This window comes from Podarcis melisellensis, assembly GCF_964234715.1.
Source record: "Podarcis melisellensis genome assembly, chromosome: 2".
In the NCBI taxonomy this organism is placed as follows: domain Eukaryota; kingdom Metazoa; phylum Chordata; class Lepidosauria; order Squamata; family Lacertidae; genus Podarcis; species Podarcis melisellensis.
In genome coordinates, this window is record NC_138529.1 from 121580146 (window position 1) to 121596824 (window position 16679).

General features: G+C 44.8%; 2 protein-coding genes across 11 annotated transcripts in view; one reads left to right on the forward strand and one right to left on the reverse strand.

Annotated features, from left to right (window-relative positions):
* The window catches only part of LOC309364552 (uncharacterized protein), a 419096-nt gene that overhangs the window by 121801 nt on the left and 280616 nt on the right, over positions 1–16679 (reverse strand). The gene's annotated exons all lie outside the window — the stretch shown is intronic.
* Positions 1–16679, forward strand: part of LOC309364657 (uncharacterized protein) — a 38418-nt gene that overhangs the window by 11167 nt on the left and 10572 nt on the right. For 4 of the 10 annotated variants that reach the window (XM_081902373.1, XM_081902372.1, XM_081902371.1 and 1 more), the window contains one exon: positions 1568–3493. The exons of 5 other annotated variants lie outside the window; for them this stretch is intronic. In XM_081902373.1, the coding sequence (XP_081758499.1) occupies positions 1568–3123 (1556 nt within the window). In that variant the 3' untranslated portion in view covers positions 3124–3493. Of the gene's footprint in view, positions 1–1567; positions 3494–16679 lie in introns of those variants that run through there. One more of the 10 variants, XM_081902370.1, reaches the window with a different exon arrangement.

Below are 16679 nucleotides of genomic sequence, written 5' to 3' on the forward strand. Positions count from 1 at the left end.
GATCTGATTTCGATGCTGCCCATCTGGTGATATCCATGTGTAGAGTCGTCTCTTGTGTTGTTGGAAAAGCGTGTTTGTGATGACCAGCTTGTTCTCTTGACAGAACTCTATTAGCCTTTGCCCTGCTTCGTTTTGAACTCCAAGGCCAAACTTGCCAGTTGTTCCTTTTATCTCTTGATTCCCTACTTTAGCATTTCAATCCCTTATAATGAGAAGAACATCCTTCTTTGGTGTCATTTCTATAAGGTGTTGTAAGTCTTCATAGAATTGGTCAATTTCAGTTTCTTCAGCACCAGTGGTTGGTGCATAAACTTGGATTACTGTGATGTTAAAAGGTCTGCCTTGGATTTGTATCAAGATCATTCAATCATCTTTGAGATTGCATCCCTGTACAGCTCTCGCCACTCTTTTGTTGACTATGAGGGCCACCCCATTTCTTTTACGGGATTCTTGCCCACAGTAGTAGATATGATGGTCATCCGAACTGAATTCGCCCATTCCTGTCCATTTTAGTTCACTGATGCCCAGGATGTCAATATTTATTCTTGCCATCTCATTTTTGACCACATCCAACTTACCAAGGTTCACGGTTCTTACATTCCAGGTTCCTATGCAATCTTTTTCTTTACAGCATTGGACTTTCCTTTCGCTTCCAGGCATATCCGCAACTGAGTGACCTTTTGGCTTTGGCCCAGCTGCTTCATCAGCTCTGAATCTACTTGTACTTGTCCTCCGCTCTTCCTCAGTAGCATGTTGGACACCTTCCGACCTGAGGGGCTCATCTTCCAGCGTCATAACTTTTATATGCTGTTGTCTTTGTCCATGGAGTTTTCTTGGCAGGGATACTGGAGTAGCTTGCCAGTTCCTGCTCCAGGTGGTTCACGTTTGGTCAAAACTGTGGAGAGAATCAGAACTTACAGGGTTAAGAAGTTCTGAGTGAAGTCTCACATTCTGAGGCGTGGCTCACAGGGTTCACAGAGGGGAGTGTTTCTCTGTGTGTTCAGTGTTCTTCCGTCTTTCCGGCGGTGAGGAAGCAAGATGTGTGCTCGTTCACCGGGTCTGATTTATGTTGTTTTTCTACATGATTAAAGACTGAAAGAGATAAGCTAGAACGCTCGTCTGCAGCCTGATTTGTCACACACGCACTGCACCAGTTTCTACGCTGCAGTAACTCTGCTACAAGTAGCTGACAGAGAGCAGAGCGGCACAGTGGAAGTGTGCCAGGCTTCATCCAAAGGCTACGCAATCTTCACTATGACCTGTCCATCTTGGGTGGCCCTGCACGGCATAGCTCATAGCTACTCTGAGTTATTCAAGCCCCTTCGCCACGGCAAGGCAGTGATCCATGAAGGGGATGCAGCAAATTAGTAACGAGATATACTTCATCAGCATCAATAGATAATAATGGCATGTAATTTACCAGTTTAGATTGTAAGGTAAAGCTGATAAGGGAGAATCTAGGAGATGTTTAAGTAAGAGGAAGTGCTGACTGAACTTTGTGTCTGTTAACTTCCTTCCTCCTTATCCTTGAAACCCTAATAGGAATTTCTTTCTCCTCTCTCTGAAGCAGGTGGGGATGACGGACAGAACTCTGCAGGACCACCTGTAATTTCACCGGTAATAACAACGAAACTGTTGGAATGTGCAAGGAGCTTTATGGATACTGGAAAACTTAGAAATCATCTACAAACTCACACAAGGGGGAAACGATATGAATGTATGGAGAGCTTAAGTCATAGAGAAAAGCTTAGAATTCACAAACGAACTCACAAAGGGGGAAAACCATTTAAATGCATGGAGTGTGGAAAGAGCTTCAATGATAGTAGAAACCTAAAGGTACATCAACGAACTCACACAGGGGAGAAACCCTATAAATGTTTGGAGTGTGGAAACAGCTTCAGGCAAATTGGTACCTTTCGAAATCATCAACGAACTCACACAGGGGAGAAACCCTATAAATGTTTGGAGTGTGGAAACAGCTTCCGTAAAAAGGGTGCCCTTCAAAGTCACCAACGAACTCACACAGGGGAGAAACCCTATCAATGTTTGGAGTGTGGAGACAGCTTCAGGCAAAAGGGTACCCTTCAAAGTCATCAACGAACTCACACAGGGGAGAAGCCCTATCAATGTTTGGAGTGTGGAGACAGCTTCAGGCAAAAGGGTGCCCTTAAAAGTCATCAACGAACTCACACAGGGGAGAAACCCTATCAATGTTTGGAGTGTGGAGACAGCTTCAGGCAAAAGAGTGCCCTTAAAAGACACCAACAAACTCACACAGAAGAAAAGCCATTTCAATGTATGGAGTGTGGAAAGAGCTTCAGTAATAGGGAATACCTCAGATTACATGTGGTAACTCACAGAGGGAGAAGACCATATAAATGTATGGAGTGTGGAAAGAGCTTCAGTAAAAAGGGTACCCTTCGAAGTCATCAAGTAACTCACACAGGAGAAAAGCCATTTAAATGTATAGAGTGTGGAAAGAGCTTTGGAAGGAATAATGCCCTTAGAAGACACCAACGAATTCACACAGGAGAAAAACCATTTGAATGTATACAGTGTGGAAAGAGCTTCACTGATAGGCAAAATTTAAGAAGACATCAACAGACTCACACAGGAGAAAAGCTGTTTAAATGTATGGTGTGTGGAAACAGCTATACCCAGAATGCATACCTTAAAATACATCAACGAACACACACAGGGGAAAGACCATATAAATGCATGGAGTGTGGAAAGTGTTTCCATGAAAAGAGAGGCCTTGAAAAACATAAACAAATTCATATAGGAGAAGAATCATATAAATGTATGGAGTGTGGAAGGAGTTTCAGTTGCGGCTCACAACTTGCTTTGCATCATCAAACACATTCAGGAGAAAAATCATATAAATGTATGGAGTGTGGAAAGACTTTCAGTACGGGTTCAGCACTTAATATTCACCATCGAATCCACACAGGGGAAAAACCATATAAATGTATAGAATGTGGAAAGACCTTCAGAAGAAGTGATAAGCTTAGATTACACCAACAAACTCACACAGGGGAGAAACCATTTAAATGTATGGAGTGTGGAAAGACCTTCAGTCGTAAAGATAAGCTTTCATCGCATCAACAGACTCATACAAGGTGAAGACCATTCCAATGTATTGAGTGTGAAAAGACCTATATTTGCAATGATATCGTTAGATACATCAACAAACTCATACAATGGAAAAACCAGTATATTGTACGGTGTGGAAAGTGTGTGTGTGTGTGTGGTTTTTCATAAGATAAATTTAATATCAGATATCCTCCCTTCTCCCCTTTGTTGGTCCTATTGTAAATCATTTCTTCCTGCATCTTTTATAATAATCCAAATCTTTTACATCTCTATTATGCCCAAAGTGCACCATTAAACTACAAGTTTATTCCAATCCTAGAAACAATTTTAGCTTTTTACAATGGTTTTTAATATAGTTTGTAAATTTTCCCCATTCCTTATTAAAGTTTACTGTTCCTGATTTCAAATTCTTCTGGTCATTTTTGCCATTTCGGCATAATCCATCAACTTCATCTGCCATTCTTCTCTGGTTGGGACTTTATTTTCTTTCCATCTCTGGGCCAATAACATTCGTGCAGCTGAGTGAGCACTCAGGGCTGATTTCCTTCAGAATGGAGAGGTTGGATCTTCTTGCAGTCCATGGGACTCTCCAGAGTCTCCTCCAGCACCAGAATTCAAAAGCATCCATTCTTCGGCGATCAGCCTTCTTGATGGTCCAGCTCTCACTTCCATCATCATACTGGGAAAACCATGGCTTTAACTATACGGACCTTTGTTGGCAAGGTGATGTCTCTGCTTTTTTTTTACCTTTACAGTGGTGCCCCGCAAGATGAATGCTTCGCAAGACGAAAAACCCGCTAGACGAAAGGGTTTTCCATTTTTTAGTTGATTCGCAAGACAAATTTCCCTATGGGCTTGCTTCACAAGACGAAAACGTCCTGCAAGTCTTGCGATTTTTTTCGCTTCCTCCCCCTTTTTCTAAGCCGCTAATAGCCTTTTAGCCGCTAAGCCTTTAATAACCGCTAAGCCGCTAAACCGCTAATAGCGCTAAGCCGCTAATAGGGTTGCTGCGTAAGACGAAAAAACCACTAGACGAAGAGACTCACGGAACAGATTATTTTCGTCTTGCGAGGCACCACTGTACTTTAAATACCAACGATACATTGGTAGCCCTGAGTGCTCACTGGAAGGACAGATCGTGAAGCTGAGGCTCCAGTACTTTGGCCCCCTCATGAGAAGAGAAGACTCCCTGGAAAAGACCTTGATGTTGGGAAAGATTGAGGGCACAAGGAGAAGGGGACGACAGAGGACAAGATGGTTGGACAGTGTTCTCGAAGCTAGAAACATGAGTTTGACCAAACTGTGGGAGGCAGTGGAAGACAGGAGTGCCTGGCATGCTCTGGTCCATGGGGTCACAAAGAGTCGTACCCGACTAAACAACAACTGGGAACAATATGGGAAGTCATTAACATTTTATACTTAAAGAAGACTGATTTAGAAGAAGAAGAAGATTAAATACTGTGTCAAATTGGAAGAACACAAACAAAGTGGATTATAACTTCATTCCGGCAAGAACATTTTGGATTTATATGGAAGTTCATTGAACTATCAAAATTTATCTCTGTTGGACACTGGAAATTAACAAACAGAACTAAGTGCTTGGTTTTTTCTTATTCATATTCTTCATATTCTTCTGAATTAATTGGAACTGAAAGTCTTCGGCTGATTTACTTTGATTTATACCAAACAGTCTAGGTAAAAGACTGATATTCAGACTCCTTTTGAGTCATTCTGTCTTCTCACATATCCATTTCTTTCTATTATTATATAATCTACTTGAGGTATACAAGTGTAGATAAGGCCAAATAGTTTGGCAGTTGGTGGGAAAGTCACCCGGCCCAAATGGGCTAACAGTGAAATATAATAAAAGATTGCAAAATTATTTAATTCAACCATTACAAAATGTGATGAATGAAATTCTAAATGCAGGACAGATTACCAAATACTTGGGAAAAGGCCCTCATCACTTGAATTACAAAGCAAAGGACAGACTTGCAGGAGGTAAAAAATTATAGACCAATTTCATGAATAAATACGCATGCCAACCAAATCTATTAAATACATTAGCAGGGTTTTAGAAACGTGTAATGTTACGAAGGCAGATAAAATTGGAAACAAATAGAGAAACAAGATTATATGGACGTGCATAAATTAATAAGGGTAACAATGGAACCAGGAGTGGAGGCAAGTCAGGGGGTTCAAGTAATCCCACACTTGGATTTGATATTGAATATGTAAACAGGGTTTTGTTGTTTTTAATTTTTCTACTTTGATATTTACTCTTTGTGGTGTTGGTTACTGCGAAAATCAATAAAAATATTATTTAAAATAAAGGAAGGGGTTGCAGAGCATCTTCTTGCACGCAGAAGGTCCCAGGTCCAATCTGCAGACTCCTGAAACAGACTCCATCCCTCTGAAACCACGAAGAGACATTGCACGAAGAGAGATCAGCTCCAGCTGATCTCTCCATGATCTCCCGTGGGCTAGAGACAGAGGGGACGCGTCTCTGTCCAGGACTCTTTCGCTTCCCTTAACCCTTCCGTGGACTCCCTCGCTCTGTCTCTACCGTTTATCATCCAGCCCTACTTGGGGCGGGGGCGCTGTGGTCACCCCTCCCTCTTGACAGGCATTGCATTTCAATTCCCGCAAAGGTGCCCAAAGGGGTGCGGAGCAGTTAAGTGTCTCTTTGCCCGTCCCGGACCAGTAACAATTTGTGTGTGAGAGCACGCACTTCAAAGGAGACGGTGCAATGCAAACCCTGCAGGTGTTGGGTCCCCACTTTGCAGCCGGATTGCATGGATCCGGGCCCCCTCGATGGGTCCTAGGAAAGGAGCTCTGTGGTTTAACCCACAGCGCCTCCCGCGTCCCACATTACTTGTGAATAGGCTATGCTTAATCCAGGTATAGAGCTACAAGCACTCTGCTTTATTTTGAAATCTGTTCAACCTGGAGTGGTGGTGGTTTTGGGGGGAGGGGCTTTTTTTGGCCTCCTACCTTTTATTCTAAATAAAGCTTCACAATCCTGAACAGCTCTTCAGTTTGTCCTGTCAATTAAACTCTTTTGAGTACCGACATTTAGTCTGCTCACAAGCACATCAAATATCAACGTAAAGGTTGTCTAGATCAAAACAGCTGGATGTATAGCCTTCATCTTAGAACTATTGCTCTTAGAGTGTTTGCATAATTTGTATTGTTAAAATGGAAAGGGGTTAAACCATCACAAGAAGTGTTGAAACTTTGGGAGGTTGGATAGTTATAATGGAATGGTCTTGGTGGTGGGGTACACATTTTTATTCCTATTAACGTATGATCATTTGTTAATTAATTTAAGAAAGAACTATGGCTTTTTGACCTATGTTGCCTTTTCACCTATAGAGGTTTACCTAGAAATCAGATTTCCTTTGATCTAAAAGAAATTTCCCTCTGGGAAATTGTAAAGATAAGCAATCGTTTTGGATGCATATTATAAAGGTCTCCTCTTCAGAGGAGAGATGGACCATAGGTATTGCCAAACAGGGTCTTCTCTTGCTGAGAGATTCAGGTTTGCATTGAGCTTACAGATGAGCTGAGATTTAAGAAGGGCATGAATAAGAGACGGATTTGTAGCTGGTTGGCTCACTGAAGCCTAAGAGCGTCAGGGAAAATAACTTTCCTCTTTGGCAGTGGATTGGACTCCCTCAGGTGGTGGACTCTCCTTGAAGGGAGATTTTCAAGAAGAAATTGGGTGGTCACCTGTCTGGGATTCTTCGGCTGCCATCCAACAGAGGAAGGCGCTGCTCTGAAGACCTTAACCGGTTAGCAAACTTTTTCAGCAGGGGGCCGGTCCACTGTCCCTCAGACCTTGTGGGGGGCCAGACTATATTTTGGGGGGGAAATATATGAATGAATTCCTATGCCCCACAAATAACCCAGAGAAGCATTTTAAATAAAAAGACACATTCTACTCATGTAAAAACATGCTGATTCCTGGACCATCAGCGGGCCGGATTTAGAAGGTGATTGGGCTGGATCCGGCCCCCAGGCCCTAGTGCCTATTAGGGTCTTTAGAGCAGCGCCTTCCTGTGTTCAGATGGGAACCGGAGGTGACGCCATAATAAAAAAGTATTTTGCGCCGTTTTAAAAAGCATCAAAAGGCCAGTGCCTCTCCAGGGAGGCAGCAGGGGACACGAAATGAATGGGAGCCCTGGAAAAGAACCAAGCAGAACAGCTGGAAGAAGGAGGCATTGGCAAAACCAGCTTAAGGATCGGGATTGCAATTGATGTGGGGAGAACTTCTCCACTCTTCACCTAGTCAAGAATGAGGCAGGCGTTGTAACATCAGTGATTTCATAGAATCACGGTCCCTGCTACCCACGTGCGTTTGTGCAGCAATAACGGGGACTTCCATGCAAATCCTCGAGACTCCTCTGGAAAAATAGAACCATTTGCACAGCTCTACAATGGGGAATAAGGGACGCGAGTGGCGCTGTGGGTTAAACCACAGAGCCTAGGACTTGCCGATCAGAAGGTCGGCGGTTCGAATCCCCGCAACGGGCTGAGCTCCCGCTGCTCGGTCCCAGCTCCTGCCAACCTAGCAGTTCGAAAGCACGTCAAAGTGTAAGTAGATAAGTAGGTACCGCTCTGGCGGGAAGGTAAGCGGCATTTCCGTGCGCTGCTCTGGTTTGCCAAAAGCGGCTTAGTCCTGCTGGCCACATGACCCGGAAGCTGTACGCCGGCTCCCTCAGCCAATAAAGCGAGATGAGCGCCGCAACCCCAGAGTCGGCCCCTAATGGTCAGGGGACCCTTTACCTTTACCGTGGGGAATAGACTGTTTAGATTAGGAATCCTTTCTGGGCACTATGCTGCCTCATCCCTTTTCTCAAACAACTAGTCCAGAGTTCTTGCAAGCATAGAAATGTTGCTTACTTGCAGGAAACCTGTGTCCTTCAAGACAGCATCAAATGCAGGTACAGTTCCATCTTAGAGGGAAAAGTTATCCTAAAGAGACTCTCTGTGTGTCTCCAACCTTGCAACCTGAGGAGGGGGAGAGAAGGGAGGAGAAAGGGGTCACAGCCAATCAGAGCCAACCTACAATTTCAGGAAGCCCCGTGGTTCTTGACCCCTTAATTGCTGGTAATACAGGAACAGCTTCATTTGCCTGCATCATTCCACAAACAATATGGAATATGTTAAAATAGCAATAGATGTTGGCTATTTGCAGTATGGTAGCGCTGCAGAGAGCTTGCTGGGGAGACCATGCATTAAAAAGAAAGGGACTCAAAAATAACTTAAACAAGGTTTTAATTACAAAAACAAAAACTCCTTATACACTAAATACATTAACAATAAAAACCAGACCCAACCCATCCCCCAGGGTAATGGGATAGCTAGGTGCTGCTCCTTATATACTACACCCAAATGCTGACACACCTTAATCAATGCAACTCAGCAGCACCTGCTATGTTTCACAGCTGTAAAGCTGGGTCTCGTTATCTTGCTCTGGCCCCTTAAAGACATACACATCAGGTGGAACAATGATGAACCTTTACATTTAAAGAAACCATTCAACAATAATAAGTAGCAGTAGTAGCTGTTGTTGTTGCTGCTCTTGTTGTTGACAACTCTTTAATAGCAGAAACAAGGTCCGGTACTGGGAACCAGGACTAAGGGGCACGGCAACTCTTCTGGGTAGGTCTTGCCCCTATGAGGCTGTTGCAGAGGCTGCAGATCCGGTGGCCCTTTGCAGTTCTACTGAGAACTAAGCCCTGCAGAGTTTGTGGGGGGCGCAGACTGATCAGGGTCCGTGGCAGAGACCCTTAGGAAGGAACAAAACGGGGGAGGTGAAGTAGCGAAGAGGAGAAGCTTTTGCAGTAAATTGTGATAAATTCCTCACCACCAGCTCCAAACATTGGAAGCTGCCTTACTGTGAGCCAGACCCCCCTGGATCACTACTGTTGACACTGACTGCAGTTTCAGTCTCATATATTCACTATACAGTGGTACCTCGGGTTAAGTACTTAATTCGTTCTGGAGGTCCATTCTTAACCTGAAACTGTTCTTAACCTGAAGCACCACTTTAGCTAATGGGGCCTTCCCTTCCGCTGCCGCACAATTTCTGTTCTCATCCTGAAGCAAAGTTCTTAACCCAAGGTACCATTTCTGGGTTAGCAGAGTCTGTAACCTGAAGCGTATATAACCCGAGGTACCACTGTATAAATCCAAGGTTCCCACACTAAATGATGGTCTGGATGATATATCTGTAAGGTATAATGGCGTCCCTGAGGTGCAGAAGCCGTAGAAGCTTACCAAAATATTCTAGTTTTTTTCTAGTGTGCCTGGAAAGGTTCCAAGGTTTCCCTGAGGACAGAGATGCTGCTGGAATGAGCTCATTGTGTTTCAAGGTCAACACACCCTTGGACTGCCTTGGTCTCGTCAAACCTCGGAGATGCTGTCTGAGGCCTTGCAAGACCTTGGAACCTGGTGCTACTGGAAGTCCGGTTCCAAGGCCGTGTGTGTGTGTGTGTGGTGTGTGTGTGACATCATGACGTCATGTTGTGTGCACTGGAACCAAGTCGGCTCCCCTGATCTGGACACTAGACTTCTGTTGATGCAGCCTAGAATAGCATTATTTTTCTGCTGCTGCATCACAATGTTGATACATGTTAAAACTGTGGTCCATCAAGACACCTAGATCCTTTACACATGTACTGCCAGAAAGCCAGATGCCCCCCATCCTATATTTGTGCAAAACCTTACATTTGTCCCTATTGAAATGCATTTTGTTAGAGATAGTACTTCCAATATTAAGCTCATTTTACTAGGGAAATTGTATATAGATGAAGGAAGCACGGTGTAAAAGGGTTCATAAATGATTTATTCTTTGTAACAGACTTCTAGAATCGCACGGACACCCCTGTGTTGTGGGAAATCTCTCTCTCATCATAATCTCTGAAACGCAGAGTCATGCAAGGGGAAGAATCCCAGGACAAGGTTTCTCCCACTGAATGGATCTGGATGGAGGCGATGGATGAGATGTAATGGCAAATGTCTGCATGCGTCTGTCCCATGAATAGAACATGGGTTGCTTGTTGCCATCCCAATGCAGGTTGCAATAACAATGCTTTGTATAAATTCTGCCTGGAAAACTTTTATAGAGGCTGAATATTTGTCACGACATATAAACAATCAAAGGCTTAATGGTCCAATTTGCTTCGGATTTTGGTTGCCTTCCATTTTACTTTTCACTCTGACGGGGGAACCCAGCGAAGGAACTCAGGTTAAGGGACTTGGTCTAAAATGAGCCCCAAATTTTTCGGGCATCAACACACAAAAGATTTTAGGCAAATCACTCAAACCAGGTCAGGTCACCAGACCGAAGGAATTTGATGAAGGAGGCGAACGACCTGTGGATTGGGGCCACGTGCCTTGGCTGGGTGGTAAGCATCAAACTGCCTGCCTCTCCTACCCAATTTGACTTCCTTTGGATTCAAACTTGGAGCTCCCACCACAGGCCAAGGAGCTCCAACAACATCCAATTAACCCTCAGTTTAAGGGGAAAACGAAACAGCAAATAATTCCCTTACATGAAATACATTAGCTGCTCCTACTGCAGCTTTTTTCACATTCACTTATAGAAGAGTTTACCCACGGCGTGGGTTCCCAGATGCGCAGTCAGGCCATCACTCCCTCTAAAGCTTTCTCCACACACTGTACATTGATACGGTTTCTCCTTGGCATCAGTTCTTTTATGTAAAGTAAGGTGGTAATTGTGACTAAAGCTGTTTCCACACTCCAAACATTTAAAGGGTGGGTTTTTCTGTGTGGGTTCTTTGATGTGCATTAAGGTTTCCACTCTGGCTAAAGCTCTTTCCACACTCCATACATTTGTAAGGTTTCACTCCTGTGTGGGTTCTCCGATGTGCAGTAAGGTCACAGTTCCTGTGAAAGCTCTTTCCACACTCCAAACATTTAAAGGGTTTCTCCCCTGTATGGATTCTTCGATGTGAAGCAAGGTGTCCTCTCTGGGAAAAACTCTTTCCACACTCCATACATTTGTAAGGTTTCACTCCTGTGTGGGTTCTCTGGTGCACAGTAAGGTCAAATTTTCTGACAAAACCCTTGCCGCACTCCATGCATTTAAACTGTTCTGCCCACGTGTGCATTCTTTCATGTGCAGCAAGGTGTCCACTCTGGCAAAAGCTCTTTCCACACTCCATACATTTGTAAGGTTTCACTCCTGTGTGGGTTCTGTGATGCACAGTAAGGTCAAATTTTCTGAGAAAACTCTTGTCGCACTCCATGCATTTAAACTGTTTTGCCCATGTGTGCATTATTTTATGTGCAGCAAGATGTCCACTCTGGCAATAGCTCTTTCCACACTCCATACATTTGTAAGGTCTCTCCCCAGTGTGGGTTCTTAGATGTAAAGTAAGATGGTGATTGAGACTGAAACTCCTTCCACACAACATACATTTATATGGTTTCTCCCCAGTGTGGATTCTTTGATGTGCCATAAGGTTTCCGCTCTGGCTGAAGCTCTTTCCACACTCCATGCATTTAAAGGGTCTCTCCCCCGCATGGATTTTTTTATGCTTGACAAGGTTACCAGCACTACTTAAGCTCTTTCCACACTCAATGCATTGAAACGCTTTCTCCTCTGTTTGGGTTCTCTGATGTAAACTAAGCCTTCCACTATGACTGAACCTCTGTTCACACTCCACATTGCTGCTTCCTGTGCATTCCTCCTGTGAATTCAAGGGTACATGAACACCAATGTCCTGAGTAGTGGAAGGTGTGCTTTCCCCATTTTTCAACGTGTTTTCTACATGCTTTGGGGGCGATTGTTGATTTACAAATATCTCGCCCGCTGTTTCACTCTCCACATTTTCTAATGACACTACGGATGGCTCACCACAATTCTCACTCTTCAGCCAATTACCTAATTTGAGGGAAGGAGAAAAAGAATATATTGTTCAAATTGCAAGGCAGAAACACAGATCAAGCCCAGTTCTCTGCTTCTCTGATTTTTCTCAGAGCCAGTGTGGTGTAGTGGTTAAGAGCGATAGACTCGTAATCTGGGGAACTGGGTTCGCGTCTCCGCTCCTCCACATGCAACTGCTGGGTGATCTTGGGCTAGTCACACTTCTTTGAAGTCTCTCAGCCCCACTCACCTCACAGAGTGTTTGTTGTGGGGGAGGAAGGGAAAGGAGAATGTTAGCTGCTTTGAGACTCCTTAAAGGGAGTGAAAGGCAGGATATCAAATCCAAACTCTTCTTACAGTTTTCAAGTATGTCCCCTCCTTCTCTTCCTACCCAACTGAATCCGAAGTTAGCGTCTGAATATGCCACAGTTTCAAGACAACAAGTCCCTCCCTGTTCCACATGCTGTCACTAAGCAGAGCTGTGTCTGCTGATCTCTCCACTTTCCCAGGGTCCCATCCAACTGGATCTTCTCCTTACTCCCAAGTGATGAAGTCTGGTTTGGGAAATGGTTTCAAAGAGGACAGTTAATTTAGAATACAAGATACCCAAACACTCCTAGCACTACTACATCCATGGATCCCTTCCCAAAATAAGGGAAAGGCAAAGTCTTCAATGTTCTCCTGAGGGATAGCCCAGGGCCATGTGAACCCAGCAGAATCACTCTGGCACTTGTGAAGAGGATCTCACTGTACACTGACCTCAGCTCAGAGGCACCGCGGAGGCTATTTTAATTTGGGGCATATACTAGCAACGTGGAAAGGAAACCTCAGCCTAGAGGCCAACTCTGCTCTTTAGAAAAGGGCTGCTGGATCAGACCAGTGGTCTCTCTCAGGCGTGAGCAACTTTTTGCAGGTTGAGAGCCACATGCTCGCACTCTGAGGGGCCAGAGGCAAACGTGGGTGTATCAATGGATGCAAATGTCAGCTCTGGACAGGAGCACGTTTTCTACACACCCTTCTCTCTCCTCCCATCCAGGCAAGGAAGAAGCCCCATTTCAAGGAAACAACCCAGCCAGGAAAAAGGACTCGAGGAGGATGTGAAGCAGCACTGGTCAACAAGGGTCAGGGCCTGGGGAGGAGAGAGTCCCAAGGGCCCAATGGAAAGGCATTGAAAACCACATTTGTCTCGCTGGCCTGTTTAGTCCAAGAGCCCCACAGGGGCCAAAGGAATGCTGATAAGAAGCCCAGAAGCAGGACATAAAGAAGAAGAGTTTGGATTTGATATCCTGCTTTATCACTACTCTAAGCAGTCTCAAAGCGGCTAACAATGTCCTTTCCCTTCCTCCCCCACAACAAACACTTTGTGAGGTGAGTGGGGCTGAGAGACTTCAGAGAAGTGTGACTAGCCCAAGGTCACCCAGCAGCTGCATGTGGAGGAGCGGGGAAGTGAACCCGGTTCCCCAGATTACAAGTCCACCGCTCTTAACCACTACACCATGCTGGCATCCGGCTTCTCCTCCCTCACTTCCTGCAGCAAAAAGGGCCCCATGACACATTTAAGCACCTACCTGCTGACGTCTCCCTTTCTTTGGGATCCTGGAGAAATGGACTTTGTCTTTCTTCCCAACAGGAATTGAGGTCTGATTCTGTCAACGAAAGAGATAATATTATCTACTTTGGGGCACAACCGGCCATTTCATTTTTTTTTTTTTAATATAATTTTTAATATAATATGCATGCCACCCAAAAGCATTGTCAAATCCCTCCAGGTCGAGGACATCGGTGTTCTCCAACAAAATCCAATCCTTCAACCAGCAGAGGGCTGCAGATTCATAATATAACTTCAAGTCCGGCAGGGCAAACCCCCCTCTTTCTTTCGCATCAGTTAGTATTTTAAACTTTATTCGGGGCTTTTTGCCCTGCCAGACAAATTTAGATATATCCCTCTGCCATTTTCCAAAACATTCCACCTTATCCACGATCTGGAGGGCCTGAAACAAAAATAGCATTTTCGGCAATACATTCATCTTTATAGCAGCTATTCTACCCAACAAGGAAAGTTTCAGTCACAACCGGCCATTTCAAATTAATCTATTCTCTCGCCTTTGAGGTCGTAGATTCGGATTACAGTGGTACCTCGTGTTACAGACGGGATCCGTTCCTGAGGCCCATCTGTAACATAAAACTTTCAAAACTCGAAGTGCCGCATCTGCGCACACGCACGGTGCAGTTTAGAGCTTCTGCGCATGCGACGAAACCCAGAGATAACCCGTTTCAGTACTTCCGGGTTTCCCGCGGTGCACAACCTGAGTTTACGTAGCCTGAAGGCAACGTAACTCGAGGTTCCACTGTATGTATTCAGATCCTATAAAGATGCACAGAATGCGTGGGAGGGGGCTGCATGGTCCCCACTGTCACAAGGTGTGTTTGTGTGAATATACAAATGTTGCTTCAGACAGCAAATCTGCAAAAATCTTTATCTAAAGTGTAAAAGAAGGACCCCTATCAATCACATAAAGAGAGAGAGCCTTGACAATCATCATGGACTGTCTGGATGCAGAGAAATAGTGAGAGGCATGGGGTGGGGGGAACACTAAAGGGAACCCCCTGGGGAAGAAGGCTCAGAGCCAGGGGATTTGTGGTGGGATGACGAGGGGCTGTCAGAAGGAAAAGAGGGAGCAGACTGGGAGGAAGAGGAGGTGTCAGAATCTGAGGAGGGTTTGGTGAGCAGGAGGAGGCTGTGGCAGAGAGCAGTCTAGCCTTGGAGGCGGAAGCAGAGGTGGATATCAAGAAGAGTAGAGCAAGCTAAATAAGAAGCTAGGGAAGCTCTCCCTCCTGCTTTGACCAGCTCCTCTCCCCACTGATCTCCCAGAACACACAGAGGAATGAAGAAGGTGAAGCAAAGGGAGACAAGACGAAGGAGCCTTAGGCTGCTGGGGAAGGAACCGGGGGGGGGGGCCTTAGAGAGCAGTGGGAAGGCAGGGAACATCAGCCCTCGCACCTGCCCCATTGGGGCAAGACCTACTGGGAAGCGTGACCACTAGGCCTGCACTGTTTGGGGTTCTTTGAATAAAGAGTTAACTTCACTGACACTGGGTGTTTTATTGCTGACCTCCTCCTGATTCCGGCTCCTGACAACAATTTGCCACAGACCCACGCTAAAGTAAAGGAAGGAACTACAGGGTAAGTGGTACTTTGAAAAGTGTTCCGATGCCAGTAAATAGAAAAGTAACTAGTTAGCTCTTTTTTCAGGAGTCTTATGGAAAGTAAGTTAGAAGGCAATAGCTGGAAGGAAGTAGCTAGGACTTTAAATGCAGAACTAGCCAGCCAAGAAGGTCACTCCGTCAGCCAGAGGGAACCTCGGCGGACGAACTTCTTAGCTCCGAGTAAGACAGACACGTGAGCTCTGCAGGAGGGCAAGGAGGCCAGGGCACCCCGCTCTTGCAAACAAACAAAAAACAAAATATGTAATAAATAGTTAATAAATAAATAAATAATAAATGGCTAACACCAGTAAAATTACAGTAAAAACATAATAGGGGAAAAAACCAATTTAAAAGACAGGTTAAAATGCATTTTCCCTTATAACCTGAAGGCAGCCCTGTATAGGGAAGCCTTTTCATGTTTTATGTTTTACACAGGTAAATGGTTAAATGTTCCAGTTTGGGAATGTTTTTTGGAAGCCAAACGTCCCGACGCAGCTTCTGCTTGAGTGCAGGACGCTCCTGCAGCCAATCGGAAGCTGCGCCTTGGTTTTCGAATGGTTTTGGGAGTCGAAGGGACTCCTGGAACGGATTACGTTTGAGAATCAAGGCACCACTGTATTATGTTTTTATATGTGCTGTGAGCTGCCCAGAGTGACTGGGGAAACCAGTCAGGAGAGAGGGGATTATTATTATTATTATTATTATTATTATTATTCTCCCTTGAGGCCGAGCTGGATATGTTAAGATGGGTAGTGGTGGTGAGATATGAAGTTCTCAGTCAAATAGACAAAATTAAAACAGATAAAACTCCAGGTCCACATGGCATCCGCCTGACTGTTTACAAAGAAGTCAAATGGGAAATTGCTAATGCTCTAAATTCATTGAGGAGGAAAGGTCCACCAACGGCCACTAGCCAAGGTGGCTCTGCTCTGCTTCCACAGTCGGAGGCAGAATAGCGGTTTCTGGAAACCACAGACAGGGAGAGATGCTTCTATGCTCAACTCCTGCTGGCTTCCCACAGGCAACAGGATACTGGATGAAATGGGCCACTGGGCTGATCCAGCAGGCGATTCGTACAAGGTATGTTGTTCCTACACAGCATGAATAAATGGCTCAAACAGCAGATTCACACCTTCAACGTCTAGCAGCCAGGAGGAATAAAAATGTGCCCTTACCTAGAGAGGCCACCATCTCATAATTCTCCTCCATGACTTCCTTGTGCAGAGCTCTTTGGCCAGGATCCAGCAGAGCCCACTCCTCCTCCGTGAAGAACACAGCCACCTCCTCAAAGGTCAAGAGGGCCTGGAAGAAGAAGAAGACAGAGCTTCTCTTAGATCCCCATCATCCCCACTCAACACAGAGGGAGGCTGGGTGGTCCCATCTGTGCCTCTTCCTTTTTAAAAAAAATAATATTTTATTAAATTTTACCAAAAAAAGATTTACAAAAACAGAAAAACACACAGACACAAAAAGAAAAATTT